General features: G+C 47.0%; 1 protein-coding gene across 1 annotated transcript in view; it reads right to left on the bottom strand.

The window, feature by feature from the left end:
• Nucleotides 1-543: 543 nt before the first annotated feature.
• The window catches only part of DEPDC7 (DEP domain containing 7), a 594,836-nt gene continuing 579,299 nt past the window's right edge, over nucleotides 544-16,080 (bottom strand). The window contains exon 9 of the mRNA XM_069623575.1: nucleotides 544-856. Within this exon, the coding sequence (XP_069479676.1) occupies nucleotides 642-856 (215 nt within the window). The 3' untranslated portion in view covers nucleotides 544-641. The remainder of the gene's footprint in view (nucleotides 857-16,080) is intronic.

The following is a 16,080-nucleotide window of genomic DNA, read 5'->3' as shown; positions in this document are numbered from 1 at the left end:
AACAATCTGCCTGCTGTGTGGTCCTCCCCCAAGAGCATTTAAAACCTATAATGCATGTAAAATAGATGTGTAACTCAACAATTCCCCGGGACATTGGAATCAATTAAAAATGTTTTATATTTATCGGGATGCACATCTGTCGAAACTGAAAGGGTTTGGAGATCCTGCTGCAGCCAGTGGAAGTGGTGTGGGAATGGTGCGGTTCTTATGGACCCCATTCTAGTACCAAAAATGCATAACATCAAAGGGCTAGGGGCAGGTCCTGTGTTCTTTAAGTTTGTTGCAATTGGTAGTTGCTTGTTATAGTGTCAAGTAACCTTCGCTTCACCCAAAGGAGTGACTAGGAAGACTTGAACGGAATTCGAAACATCTGTACACAGTAACCAGGTACTTCTGAATTTCACACAAGAGGAAAGTGATCTAGCAATCCTCCCTCTTGTTAACCCTACTCACTCACCTGCCAGATCGAGGCATGAGACCATTTAAATGGCAGCTGTGCACTTTACAAACTCCAGTAACATTTACCAAATTACAACAAGCCAATATATTTAAATAGTTTTATTGCATAAACAAAAAGTTACAAAATATATTATCTATACTTTATTTTTTACAAACTTTACATATTTTTTCCAAAGTTGAACTCAAGTATAAACACTAGCTGCCTTGTCACCAAAATACTGAATGTAAATCTCTGGGTGGCTCTTGTAAAACTGACCCAGCAGCCGCCTCTTCTCTTTGGATGAAAGTCTCGTATTTTCATAAATAGTTCTCAGCAAAGTCCAAAGTTCATTATTAGTCGTAACTTGCGCACTGCGGTCGTACTCTCTGCCGTCTACTCTCTGGCAAAAAGTGTGGCCTGCAAGGAGAAATGGTGTAAAGTGAGATGCCGTCCATGTACAACCTTGGTCCTATGACCAACACAATATTAGAGTTACACAACCGAACAAAGCCCTCACAATAACTAAGGTTTGAAGTAAGTTTCTCATCCTGCACTTTTTTGCTTAAAAACATTTGCTTCTAACCAAATTATGCACAGAACCCCAGACATCTCTAAATGTGTTCTCCTTGATTTATAGAACTGCCCAGGCTTATGGTCAGCTACAAGTTACATAAAGAACTGGACTGAAAGAACACGCCCTCAAATAACACGACCAGACCCACGATATATTAATATGGAGGGCGTACTGTACACCAGAGGCCCATACAGGAATAAAGCAACAAACTAATTAAAAATCCCTGCAGATAAGTGCACAAAGCTTGGGCAAAAGTGTCAACTACTGGGTCACTCACCCCCTGGAGCAAGTGCTCTGCATGCACGAACCAGGTCTTGCACTTCAGCAGTGAATTACCACTTGTCAATGCCAAGTGTCGAGTTCACATATTGGCCTTTTGCAGAATGGAACACTAGGCTGTCAGACATGTGCGAACTGGTTCCATGAAGAATTGGGCAACCCGGTTTTATGTGGGGGGTCAAAATGGTACGAGATGGAATAACGGTGTCTTTGTTAACCAACAATGTAGACCCCAGGATAAGCAGAGTAAACAACCTATACCTAGTGCATTTTGATCTCTGAACAAAAGTTATCCATAAATATTAAACCAGGAGTGAGACATCCTGGGTGAAGTGTAAAAGCACAAGGATTAGAGCAATGCTGCTACAGGAGATGTGCAACAGGATCGAGTCCTGACTAGTCACCCAACGGGCAATATCAGAGCCGCTCAGCCCAGACCCAGACTGGACCGAATTCCGTTTCTACACCCCTTTCCTCATGAAGTGCTCCCACCTCAATCAGCGCAAATAAGCTGGCATACCAAAAGTATCATTACACTGTTCAAGTCCCATGTACAACACATGCATTCTTTTGAGAGATGAGTTAAGGTTATATATTTTAAATGAAGATTCCTACTCCCATACATTTCCCAAACTGCAAAGTTCTCCAGTTTTGAAAATGTTACTGTACAGTTTATCCGTGAACTGTTGCCCAACCTCCTTTGTAGGAGCAGGCATTAAATGAGAATATGCTAGGTTATTCTTTCAGTATCCCCAAAAGGACGTGCACGTGGTCCCTTATTGCAATCACCCAGACTGCTGCCATCTTCTGGTGGATTCAGAAGCCTAACCAAATGTGTGAGTTGTAGGTACAATCATCAGCGGTTTGGTTCGTCAGCCAGGTTGGAAGACCACACCAATACATTAAAAAGCAAAAAATAAAGTCTTGAAGAGGACATTAGACAGCAACGCTTCCACTAAAGAAGCACCCGAGAATTATCAAGCAAAAGCAAGCATTCAAATGAGGAAGCATGCAAAGAATAACTTCTAGGAAACATGCATTTTATCCCATCCAAATGCGCTACAATTGTCACAGACATGTTCTGAAAAGCCAGTAAGCGTATCTTGCACGGGCGCCATCTTTTGGTTAGATTGACTGGGCAGTACAGAGTGCTATACCCATCTTTCCATAGTAGCTTCTGGTGTAGATAGCGTCACATACAGCCCCATAGTAAGTGATAAAGCAGTAGCTCCACTATAGGTAAAACAAATCCCAGAGTATATAGAACTTCAGGGTCCATCTGGGCTGGACATTGAATAGGCACGGATTCATGTAGTAGGGTATTACAAAGTTTTAAAATATATAATCTCGAAGGCAGAGAGCAAGGAAGATTCAAGAAGCCACGTTTCCTGGTTGATAGACAAATTATTTATTCTCAAGAAGGGGTGCAAGGCGGGTTCAGGGAGCGGTCGATCTAGCACGAAGAGACAGCGCACTGGATCCTGCCTTCATGGCTGGTAATGGCAGCGTCTGGCTGAGGCCGAGCAGCGACAGGGGGAGCAGCAGTCTACTGTGTTGAGAGCACTGCGGATGCTTGGCAGCAATAGGTAAACGAATAGGCAGCGTTCTGACTCTCCCACCCACCCATGGTAAGCCGTGCAGCCTGATATTGATTGGCAGCCGGGGGCTGTGATCAAGCACTTGGACTCCGCTGACACCCAGATGTGCAAGTGCATCCGAAGTGGCTCGGTGCAGGATCGCGACAAACTTACCAGCGGTGCAGCGTACACAAGGTGTGAGAGCAGTCAGCAGAAAGACAGCTTTGGCCATATTATACCAGGGGGCTTGGTCTGAACCCTGTGGAGCACAGACACCTCCCATGGAACCCAAGAGCATCTGCTCTACTGGGCCAAGGCCCTGGCGGCACACACTGTGGTGGTGTGTAAAAGCACCCGTGCTCCTGGCCTGGTGCCCTTTTGATTGTACGGTAAGCAGAGCAGACTGGTGGAGGGTGCCTGGATGGTCCAGAGTCTTGGGTGGCGGGCAGACGCAACCTTCCACAAACATTAACCAGACAACATCGGCTACCATGGCCTCCCTGTGTGGGGTCTCCACCCTGCTGGGCTGGTCCAGTCTGTGTGCCACCGGAACATAGGAGCTCCCCATGGGTGGAGAGTCGCTGCACTCTGTATCCAATGTCCGATTATATAGTCACATCAAGATTGGCCTTGCAGGGTGATAACTGCACAACACTATGACCCCTATGCCCAGAACCTCACAACTAAGAGGCTAGCAGTGGCCTGTCGGCCTGTGGGTAAGCCTACAGGCCGCTGGGGGTGGGGGAGGAGGAGAAGAGTCCTATGGGAAATTAATACCGGAGCAGGGTCGAAGGCCCAGGGGGGACACTGAGAAGCCCCACAAGACCGCTTAACCTTCAAACAGACATTGGCGACCTTTAATGGGCCACAAAATCAACACGCTTGCCAGCAAGATGAAAAGCTATGTGAGCGAGCGAAGCTGAGAAACCGATTGGCATCACAGAAGACTAAGCTGCAGTAGGAGGTTACCCAACTCCAACTGGCACTCAACAGCGAAAGTCGATGACCTAGAGGGTCACTCCCACTGCAATAATGTCTGTATTCTCTGCGTGCCGAGTCGACCATCGCGAAAATTGAACCCTTCGTTGAGCGTGACCCTTCCCCTTTCCCATTTTTGCTCCTTAGGGCTCAATGGGAATGGGGAAGGAGCTAATTACAGTACCGCAAATTGCGGTACCGTAATTAGCACCAAGGTCCTTTTGCGGGTCCCAACTTTAACGGTTGGTCTACACCAGCCGTTAAGGTCGGGTCCCGCAAAGGGAGGTTCTCCATACGCTGGCACTGTCCAAGGTACTGATTGTGGAGAGAGTTTACAGATCCCCGAGCTCCAGACCACCACGTGTACCCCAGAAAGACCCATCATAGCCCATATATTCAATTACCGGGACACAGACACCATCCTTAGAGTGGCGAGGGAACTTGGTGAGCTGAAATATGGATTGTCGATAGTACACATCTTTCCTGACTTCAGCCCGCAGGTGCAAGCATATAGACGACCATTTCAGTCAGAAGTCAGAAACCCCATGTTCTACCCTGCAAAGTTGAAGATTATGAATGATGGCAACATGTCTTTTCATGGTTTCTAGTCTTTGCATCGAATGCCAAAGCATTGAATGCCTTACCATAGAAAAAAACAATGCATACAAAAAAAACACTGAATGCTTTTTTTCAATGGTAAAGTGTTTATTTGAATTATAATGGGTTTTTGAGGTAAAAAGGGGGGCATTTAAAAAAAAAAAGAAAAAAATGCATTTCATGCTTTTTTGCCTATGGAAAGGCATTCGATGCAATGACAATGAACCCTTTTCACTGACTAAAGCTGCTAGGCGCTACGCTAAAAGATCTGGTTAATAACACTTGAGAAAGATATATTCTTAGCACGTTCAGGTTTCTGCCCGATAGGTTTCTGCCTAATAACTGAGTAAGTATTGGGGACCACTGGAATAGTGGAGGCTTGCGGGCAGAACTGGTTGCATTGGTAGATACGGTTCCGTAATGAGCCAACAGGAGTTGCTGTGAGGATACGACCGTGACCTCCAAACCCCTAAGCAGTAACTGCCAGTTTACACGTTTGATGTTAATTTGGGTGGGAGGGGGAAGGCCAGCGAGTTCTAGTTTCTGGCGTGGGTGTTGAGGGTAGCTTATTGGATGGTTTTGTTCAAAGTGTTAACTTTGTCTCAATGTAACAAAATGTTAAAATGGCTTCCTGACTTCATGCAGTTGAATACATTACTGCCACGTATGGTTGGTAGAATTTTGATGTTACCACAGTATATCTACCCTACATGGTAATATGGTAATGCCACAGTATGGCGATAGAAGCGAGGCACACTAGAATAACCATACCTGAATGGAACATCCAGGGCCTAAAAGATGCGAGGACGCACTATGGTAACAGATGCCAGGTCAACATATTGATGATGCAAGAATCTCATCTTGGCGAGGGTGGGGAAGAGAATTCTGCCTGCATAGGGATGGGGTGGCAACCGGTATAGCTCTGCATTCTCCGCACATTCAAGGGGTGTGGTGGCTTATGTCCACACCTCATTGCAATTCAAAATTGCATGAAGAGCACATTCCTATTATTAACAGGAGACACTGATGGTAATAAAGTGGTCCTAATTAACATACACCCTGAATACCAACTCCCTTGTGTTTCAGGTTTGTGAAAGTTATCTATATTAATTCGGGGACTATGAAATAATCTGGGCAGGCGACTTCAATTTTGCAATGATGGTAGAAATGGATAGAGCGAAATCCTCAGACTTGCCCCTTAAGTCCACCACGGTGTGGATCTAGATTTCAAAGTAACAATCTGGTAGATGTCTCGAGATCAGCACACTCCAGTACAATAGTTCTCTGCCACTCGTACGTTCATGGTTTATCCTCGCAGATGTCATGTCGACCCCTCATACACTTCAGAGTGCGTTTGAATGTACAATTCTTTCCAGGACCTTGTCTGATCACTCCCCAATCATCATCTCCTTTAGGTGGGCTTAACATTATAAGCCACAACATTTCAAAAACGAAATAGCCCGAGATAAGGTGTTGCAAAGCGAGATTGCACAGGAAATTAAATAGTTCTTCAAACAAGATGCACTCTGCTGATGCCTTTAACAGTGTGGGAGACATTTAAGATACATCCGCGGGATCTGTATAGCAAAAGAGCGTGTCGTGCTGAAATTCATACGACCGGCATTCTCGCAAATTGGGCTGGAAAACATTGCAACAAGTCATGGGCCAAGGTGGTGACCGGTCGTGCACTGCCCCGCTTACAAGTAGACAGGAATACACCGATTTGGCTCTTCGTGAGGGATGAAGAATAGAAGGCACATTGCACCAGCTATCATCTGAACCACTGCTCCCTCTTGTGTCCATCCCTATATATATATATATATATATATATATATATATATATATATATATATATATATATATATATATATATATATATATATATACATTAGCTAGACTTGCTGAATATGTATTGCTTGCATGTATGCATCTTTCCTCACTTCGTAACTAAGCTTGAAGTAACCTTGTATGTTGTGGTGCCCAGTTATCCAAGGGTCCGGTGCGCATTACAAACTAATAAACAAACAAGGACCACATAGGGCAAGGATATACAAGGGGGGGGATTAACCAGGTAGGATGCTGGCATGGGCAATACATAAAGAGAGGGAACGCACAGATATTATGGAAATTGAGAATAATGATGATGACCCAACACAAGACAATGGGGACATTAACAGAATCTTTGCTGTGTATTATCAGAAGCTGTATATTGCAAAATTGATGGCCACAACAGTAGACAAAGGGATTCCTAGATTGCGTAGCTCTGGGTTGGGTAAATGAAACAAGCTCTCCTTAATGACCCCATTACGGTAAAAGAAATTAAGAAAATTATCAGTAAACTGCCCTCTGGTAGTGGCAGCTTGACTAACGATTTTATAAAAACATTTGCAGAAGAGTTTGCTCCATCTCAGGAGGATAGCTCAGGGGCAACGTGCTAGCCTTGGAATCAAGACGACACGGAGCAACACCGGCTCAATTCCCCGGGTCCGCGCTTAGAAACCTCTGGATATTAAGCGTGTTATAAATAACCTATCATATTTACTGCAGATGTTTGAACGCTCGCTGGAAATAGGTGCGCCCCTCGAGATTACTAGGACAGCAGTCATTACAGTGTTAAAGCCAGGGAAAACTCCATCCAAATGCTCCTCTTATGAACTGCAATCATTAATACAGACCATAAGATTAGCTCAAATAATTGCAGATTGCCCGATACCACGCCCACCCCCACCCCTATCCTTGATTTGGCAGACCATGCAGCGTTTATACCAGGCCTCTACGCAAAACCGTTTGCGAAGATGGAACATATCAATGCCCAAGTACCAGCAGTTAGAGCTTCTCTAGATGCAGAGAAGGACTTCGACTCTGTATAATGGCCCTCCATGTACAAAGTGCTTCGTAGATCTGGGTTGGGGATTCATTTCATGAGATGGATACATTTACTTTATAGTACGCCTAGGGCGATCGTTCTGACTAATAAGGTACAGTCTAGCATTACATTGTTTAATAGAGTAACCAGATAGGGGTGCCCTCTTTTGTCCATATTATTCGCGATGGCAATAGAGCCTCTGGCCCGTTATATTGGAGAACACCATAAATGGAGGTATTAAAACTCTATTCTGGCCTTAACAATTTCGCTATACGCAGACGATATATGCTGCTATATATCAAACACCTTCAGCAGAATCTGCAGCCAGTACTGGATGATGGTGATAGATAAGGTAGCTGGTCAGGCCTGAAACTAAATTGGTAAAAGTCTGAATTGTTAGCAGAGGGAGATCGTATCCACAAAACATAAATGAAGTGATAACATACGATAACTTCCTCTAGCATTATAAATCCGTATACAAAAAAAAAGTCAAAATCACTCTCAGATGTGTCAGTGTTATTTCCATGATGCCTGCACATGTAAAAAAAAAAATGCCCTTTTTATTCATCTTACATCATCCTTAATAACAAGCTGCAGGTCGGAGTCAAAAAATGAATGCAAGCAGGTGAGTTTATGACAGTTGTCTGTGTTGTGTGTCTACTACGTCTTGAAAGGAGATTTGCAAAATTCAGAATGTTTTTAGGCTCACTTTATTCTTGAATCAAGTTACAACTTTTTCTTAAAATATTTCTATAAAAATACATCTTTTCTGTTTTCAGGTCATCTAAAACTGGGCTATATTAACATATTTGTAGCAAAGAAGATTCTATATTTCCCAAATTGCAGACTGGGCTCAAATCCCAACATCCCCACTTAATTTACATGTGTGATTGTGGTCAAATCATTTGCACAGTGTACCTGGTCTGCCAAAATTGGAAGTGGTGTAGTTCACCTGAATAAATCGGATTTCTAAGGGTTTAATAATGACCATTTTATATCCCTCAACAAAAATGTGGATTCCCTTTGACAGTTCGTACCCCAGCGTACATGTCAGATGGCCCATTCAGGGGTGTTTTGCTTCCCCGGCCTTGCATGGCCCACTGGGGATGTAGGCTGGTATACTACAGCTCTGAATGTGAGGGGGTGTTCCATCACCTAACTCCACATTTGGAGCAGTTTTGGCGTACTCCACGGGGTGCCCGGGCTCCTCCGCGCATTTCAGACTTTGGCACACTGTTCACATGCATTTAGACTACTGGATCAGTTTAGGCATTAGTACCTACGGGTTGGGGTGATGGCAAATGTGAGTGAATAGGCTAGAAATTGAGGCTTACACAAAGTCATGGCACTGGACACAACACCACAGCTCTCAAAGAAGACTGGACCCCAACCATTGCCAATACAAGAAACCTTGGCGGCAATCAAGGAGGTAGAGCTGGAATAAAAGATTTAGGACACAAGTTAATTTCTCTCAGACCAGATTTACAGTAGTTCTAATGATGGCATTAAGGGTGCTGGGGTCACAGGATGATCAAAATAATTGTAAAGTATGACAGAGGATGCCGAAGGGAGGTTCTGCCAATAGGATATCAAGATGGTGGTTTACCAGAGGGTGCGGTAGCAATGCTGCAAGCTCTTTAACTTAATGGAATGAGCACCACCAAATTGAACCATGCACCTGTGACAAGGTGAGAGAGCTCTGGGGCCGTCCCTTCCAGAAGCGTTTCTTGGATAGTTGCACAAATCCTAAACTACCTTGACAGAAGAGGCCATCTTACAATAAAAACAGATCTAATTGAATTGGGACGGACAATACATGGCTTTCCATTTTTCCTGATTACACCCAGGTTACCAGAAATTCAGGAACTCTGCAGACAATCACTTCAACAACGCATCATATTTATATGCTGCTCTATCCCAGGGTTATAGATTGATGCAATTTCATTCACTTGCCATAACCAAAAAAGTAATGGGTGGAAGGTTTTGAATAAATTGGATCCACTGACATTGCTCTGGGCAACCTTCCAAACCATTTTTTAGCCCGTCAGCGTGGTCTATCCATATGAAAATCAGTCAGGTACTGCCGCCAATGGTAGCAGCCCAGTCCGAACTGCTAGGCCAGGTCCTCGCTGCACAGAAATACAAGCAACTCCAGACGCTTGCCAGCAGCAATACAAGAATGGATGGAATCAACATTTTCATGTCCCTGCGTACACCACAGCAGAGGAGTGATCAAAGGTATACAATGGGTAAACAAAAACTTGTGGCGGACGCTAGGAGCTCTAAGCAACTATCTGTGGGGTTTAACATGGTGGATGACACTAGTACTGTGGAGGTAGAGAGGCACTGGATGTTGCAAGCAACGATCCTGAGGTGGACATTGCAAAAGGTGATTCCACTTCCTGGAGATTCACAATCCCTTCACCTCCTCCCCTTGACTACCAAGATTCACTTGCATACTTATGATTATATTGTAAAGTGGTAGTGGATCAGAATGCAGGCCACAGGCGAGACATCCATTTCTACTGCATATAAACAGTTACGGCTATGCAGGCACTACTGGCACTGGGTGTAGCATTACACCCCCTTCGATTTGTGTCTGATGGAGACCCTCACTCCAGCCTAGCCTCCCAACATACAGGGTGGGCCGAGGACACTTGCGTTTGCTAGAGATGATTGTAGCCATTCTTTCATTAGACACGTGTAGAGTTTTTTTTTTTTAACTTTTTTTTATTAGATTTCCATGTCAAACATCAACATAAACAGTAATCCCCCCTCCTCTCTCCCCCCTCCCCATGGGGCGCTTGTCCAATTTTTAGGGGGCTTTATGCATTGAAAATGTCCGATACTTTTATGTTGTGGGGGCACCATTGTTCCATGAAGTCTGACTGGAGATATTCAAGTACCCCTTCCCATTCCTTTACGAATATGTCTCTCGTGCCCTGAATCGTGTGGGTGACTTTTTCCTTCGTTATTTGGGCCCATACCTTTTGCAACCATGTGAAAGTCAGTGGGGTGTCCTTATTTTTCCAATTCTGGGCGATGGTTGCCCATGCCGCTATGAGGAGCCCCATGAAGCCTCTCCACTGTGCTTTTTAAATTTTATTTGCAGTATGGTCTCTCATGCCGCATAGCCACACCCCATCTCCCAATAGCGCCACATTCGGAAACATCTTTCCCATCTCTCCCTTTACTTCTTCCCAGAATGGTTTTATTCCTTTACAGTCCCACCAAATGTGCCTCACGATCCCACATCCTCGCCAGCATTTGTTTGACGTTTTGGGGAACATGGTTTGCAATCTTTCTGGAGTGTAGTGCCACTGAACTACTATTTTGGTCCACATTTCTCTAGTCTGTGCAGAGCGAGTCAACTTGGGGATTAATTTCCATAGGTCCTCCCAAAGGGTTTTTGTAGGTTCGTCCCCTAGCGTTCTGCCCCATCTGATCATGTACGACCACTTTATTTCCTCCTCTTGTGAGTTTATAAATGAATAGTGTTGATAACTACATTTTTGCCCCTGTGTTGGAGATAACATAGGTCTCAAAAGGCGTGAGGTCCCTCATTGCCGCTTTGGTAATATCCGGGGATTTCAGCCAATGTTTAAGTTGCTCATATTTGTATTTATCTCGTCGGGAGCGAGATGCAGTTGAGTAGCATGAGTCATGTGACCTAATTTCATTGTCTATAAACATTTCCCCTATTTTCGTTATGCCCGCCTCTTCCCATTTCTCATATGCCCCTTGTTGGTGTCCTTGCCACTGCACGATCTTGTTTCTGTGGATCTTCCCCCATTCATTCCCGCAGGACCTTTAGTTGTGCTGCCTGGTAATACTTCTTAAAATGGGGGAGCGCCACCCCCCCCCCTCCCTGGTTGGAGCTGTGAGGGTAGCCCTAGCGATTCTCTGGGTCTTTCTTCTCCAGATAAATGAGGAAATGTCCGCCTTATTTACTTTTATGTAATATCTCTGCCTGAGGTAGAGTAAGTTCTTTTCTGCTCTTTTAGTGCCCAACAGCTCCAGTTGGCCCAGTGTGTTTCAGTGTTTTTTTAATGCCTTAGTGGGGTGGGCCAAGATTTTCTTGTGTAATTCTGTTATAGACTTTTCCAGTTCCTTTTCCCACATATATCTTTGTTTTTCCTTTGTGATTTTTAATGCTATGATCTTCCCTTTCATAACTGCTTTAAAAGCATCCCATATCGTAGCCATGGAAACCTCCCCGGTATTGTTTTGCGCGAAATATTCGTCTATCATTTCTTTTATGGTCTCCCCTGTAATCGGATCTTGGATTACATCCAGGGGTATTCTCCATCTCCACAGATTGATTGTTTTCCCCGGTAGGGTTAGATCAAGCCAAAGCGGTGCATGGTCTGAAAGCGCCATCGATCCCAGTTCTATCCCTTGAATCTTTCCCAACAGGCCCACTGAGGCCCAGAAATTATTCTTGACATAGAATTGTAAACGTGCAAGAAGTATGTATAACCCCTTTGTTCCCCTTTCAGTTCCCTCCACACATCATTAAGGGCCATGTGATCCATCTGTTGTCCGAGGCGTTTAGATGGTGCACCCTGGCCCTGGGCGTTACCTGCACTTCTGTCTAGTAAAGGATTCCAAGCCATGTTGAGATCGCCTCCAAGCATCACCTCCCCCTTAGCAAAGCTTTCAGGTTTCCCCAATGCATCTCTGAGGAAGCCGTCTTGTCCCAAATTTGGTGCATATATCAATGCGAGGGTAATGCAATATCCCGCAAACTCTGCATTAACAAATGCATATCTCCCTTGTTTATCCGTACATGCCTCTACCAGGTTGGCCCCACTCCCCTCTCGTATTGCTATCAGCACCCCCCCTTTTTTCTCTGTTGAGGTTGCCTGTGCCCATATTTTATACCCTCTGATGCGTGTTTTCTGCTTGTCCCTTGTCCTAAAATGGGTTTCTTGAAGCAATAGTACATCTGCCTTCTCCCTTTTAAGCTGCTTCTCCAGCTTAACCCTTTTCGTTGGATGGTTCATGCCCCTTATGTTATAGCTCAGAATACACATCTTTCCCCATTTGTTACGTGTTCATGCACAGCTTTCGAGTCCCCCTGGTTGCCCGGAAGGTATGGTTCCTGCCGCTATCCCTCCCTCCCCATTAACTGTCCCCCCCAACCAAAAACATTGAACCAAACAACTTGCCCCCGAGTTGGGTGAGGGTTCCTATTGTCGCTAGGGCGTTGCGCCCGTCGCTCCCTGCCCATCTTACCCTCGGGGGTAGAATTTGTAAGGAATCCTAAACCCCACATTACCGTTCTTTCTTGCTCGATTCCAAGATGGTGGGTCCCTCCCAGACCGCCATCAATGAGTAGTGTGTGGCTGATCTGTATCTCTCCGCTCACCCTCTACGGGTACCGTGAATTGCCCTCATGTATATTTGTCCATTCTAGTCCTTTACATCACAATTCCGTCATCTGTGTTTCCTACGATCTTCCCTTCCTGCTTTTGTTCTTCTCGGTCTGACCGTTTCTCAGCATCTCGGCTTTCTCGATGGGTCTCCCCTTGCATTACCTTCCTCCGAGTCCACTTCCTCTTGTAGTCCCATCGTGCTGAGGCCTTCTTCCCACGTGGTAACCCTTCTCTGCTTTCCTTCCCAGGTGAATAACAGCCCAAATGGGAAGGTCCACTTATAGCGGATTTGTTTCGCAACCAGGGCTTTGACAAGAGGGGCCATTGCTCTTCTCTTTTATATGGTCACCAGCGCCAGGCCCTGATAGAGTTGTATATCTTGTCCATTCATTCTGATGTGCTTCATTTCTCTTGCCATCCTCAGAATCGTTCTTTCTGTGGATATGATGAGAGCCACCACGACATCCCTTGGTCTTTCTCCCAGTGCTCCTGTCCTTTTTGGTCCTACCCTATGGACTCTGTCAATTCCAATTTCCTCCATCTCTTGAGCACCCAGGACATCTCTAAATACCTCCTTCACTGCCTGCTTCAGGTCTGTATCAAGAACGGATTCTGCCATATTTTTAATGCGAATTTTGGACCGTCTGGAGCGGTTTTCTAGATCTTCACATTGTATTTCCAGGTTGTGGGTAAGTACACTAGGTGTTCTTGTGTTTCACTAGTCTGCAGCGCCTCTTCCTAGACCTGCTGAACTGTCCTCTCAACGATATCCGTTCTTTCCTCTAGCTTGGCCATGTCTATTTTGATATCCTGCACCGCCTGCTTCATGTCATTCTTCATCGTTGTGAATTGTTCCTGCACCGTGGACATGAACTTTTCCTGCAGGTCCTGAAACCATGTCTGCATATTTTCTCTCGTTAGAGGCTGTTGGTGGTGGGTGGGCTCTTCGCCCTCTCTTTGGGAGTCCTCTTGTGATCTTCCTTTATGTTGTGCCGCTCCTTCCGTCGACCACATTTGTAGGATATTTGCGTCTTGTTTAGTGGACTGTGGTGTTTGCTGCGTGATGTTGCTTTTCCCCTTGGCTCTTGACATATTTCAATGCCCGAGAGTGGCGTCCCGTGAGTTTTCCGGTCCTCCTGCTGACCAGTGGGTACTAATTAACTGTCTGCTGTTTTGTTCCCTCGGGGCTAGGTGTTCTTTCCTATCCCCTTAGGAGTCCCAGGTTGCAAATCCTGACCTTTTGGGTTTCAACTCGTCTTCTCGTATCTTTTAGGCCTGCATACACTGGGGAGTTCCTGATCGTGCTTTTCCCGAGGGGTTGGGGGGTCGTCCTCCCAACTCCAGAGTTCCTCCTTGCCTGTTTTGTTATTGGGGTGGGTTATCCGATTTCGTGGCGAGCCGCCAAGCTTGTGCGTCTGTCCCCCCCCCCCCCCACCCTCAATGCATGGACTGTCTTCCCTAGTGATCTTTATGCAGCGAGTTGGCCAGGGTTGTCCGACTTTATATAGTGTCCCTTGATTAACTTGCGTGATTCCACCCCCTCGGGGTTCTCTATATGATTTGGGTGTGTTGGAGCCCACCGGGGGCCCGCCTCGTCCGTTCTCTATGCCCCTCCTCCTGCTCCGAGGCTCCACCGACCTACCTCCTTCGCGTGTGCTTGTGGTGGGTGCAGGGCGGCCCCTGCTCCAAGATTAAAGAGGTCCGCCCCGCCTGCCGTCTCTTTCCTGTGCGGGCCCTCCTCGCCCCCAGCCTCAATTACAGGCGGTCCCCACTCCTCTCTTCCTGCCGTATGCAGCTCTTGACGGAGGGGGAGGGGCGCGCCTCAACGCCGGAGCCCGCGCTGTCCCCGGATTGCAGGGCTCACTGATTCTAGTGCTGTGAGTGGGAGCTCATGGAGTGAAGCAGCATTGAGGCTGAGCTCCCGTCCCGACGTTTTTCATTGATCCTGCTACTCCTACTATTGACAAACCATCTACTATAACTATAGCATTAATTAGATCAAGCGTTTATGCTTCCCTGCACCGAAGACCGGACGAAAATCGGCGTCTCCATTGCCCAGAACGAGGAGTTGAAAGGGACCCCGGGGACCCACGGAGATGGCTGCTTGAACGGAGCGGGAGCCCCTGGCGTGAGAGGAGTCTGATCACGTCCCGACAGCTTGTGGCGCACCAGACAATGATTACCCACAGGCCCACCCTGCGGATCGCTCCCACTAACCACGGACGCATCGCGACCACAGAAGACACTGAGGACCCCTGCAACAGCAGTACAAAAGGTCCCGTACCGCGCCAGGCCTCTAGCGGCCCGACTTGTCTGACCACCCGCTGGAGGAGGAAGAAGCCGCACTTGGAACCCACCAGCGGGCCCATCACCCCCTCCCCGATGACACACGGGGGCAGAAGCAGACATCGCACCAGCGCGGACCGAGAGGTGGAGCTTTGTGTGCGCCAGCCCAACTGAAGCCGCAACCTCTGGTGGGGTAAGAGCTCACCTGCACACCAGCGGCCCGGGATCACTCCAACGAGCAGACGCCCAAGGCTTGCGTTGCGACCCAGCCCTGCAGACCAAGGACGCCGTGTGACCGCATCGGGCACTGCGGCCCCCCGTCGCAGCAGCACAGAGATCTGACAACGGGCTGGATTTCACTGCCCGACCGGAGACGAAACCGGCCAAATCAGCGGGCCGCTGATTGCGGTGCTCATCCCACGTACATAGTAATGTGAATAAAGCTACCGGCACACAGACATAGGGGATCAAGGCAAGAACTCCCACATTATCCTTTCGCTGCGATCCCAGCCGAGTCCCCAAGGAGAGCAGCTAGGACCACGCAAGAACCCAGGTGACATGGATATATTGCAGACCCGGCGGAGCTCCCTGACTGAGAGCTCACTCAATTGTGCACGAACATTGTTGCTCCGACCAACGCACCCTTTGGGAGTACTCCACAACTGGTGAGTGCGTCAGAGTAGCACGAGCCCACGAGAGACGACAGCGCTGGGAGGTAGTTGTATGCCCTGCCCTACTGCAGTGTGCATAAAGACCCCGCAGAGGCTAACCACTAGAGCGGATTGTGTTGGAACTCTGCACCCGGCCCGCGCACTCTTGCGCATGTTTGTTCCTTGGCTGCCATAAGGTCCACCTGTGGGGGCGAGGGCCTCCTCCTAGAGCACGTAACTGAGGGCGCCCAAACTAACACCAAGGCCCACCTTCCATCATATGGTCCTGGGGAGTGAACCACTACATAACCCACGCATAAGGAAGCAATGTCCACCTCGCGGCAGAAGAGCAAGGGAGCAACAATCATGGACTCCTTTTCAGGAATAAAGCATAAACATCACCCCCAACATGAGAGCACTACACAGACGGACCCGCCTCCGCCTGGGGAGGACCAC

The sequence above is a fragment of the Ambystoma mexicanum genome, chromosome 11 (genome assembly GCF_040938575.1).
Source record: "Ambystoma mexicanum isolate Mex_15411 chromosome 11, UKY_AmexF1_1, whole genome shotgun sequence".
Taxonomy (NCBI): domain Eukaryota; kingdom Metazoa; phylum Chordata; class Amphibia; order Caudata; family Ambystomatidae; genus Ambystoma; species Ambystoma mexicanum.
The sequence above is the reverse complement of the archived record's forward strand: the minus strand, read 5'-3'. Positions and strand labels throughout refer to the sequence as shown.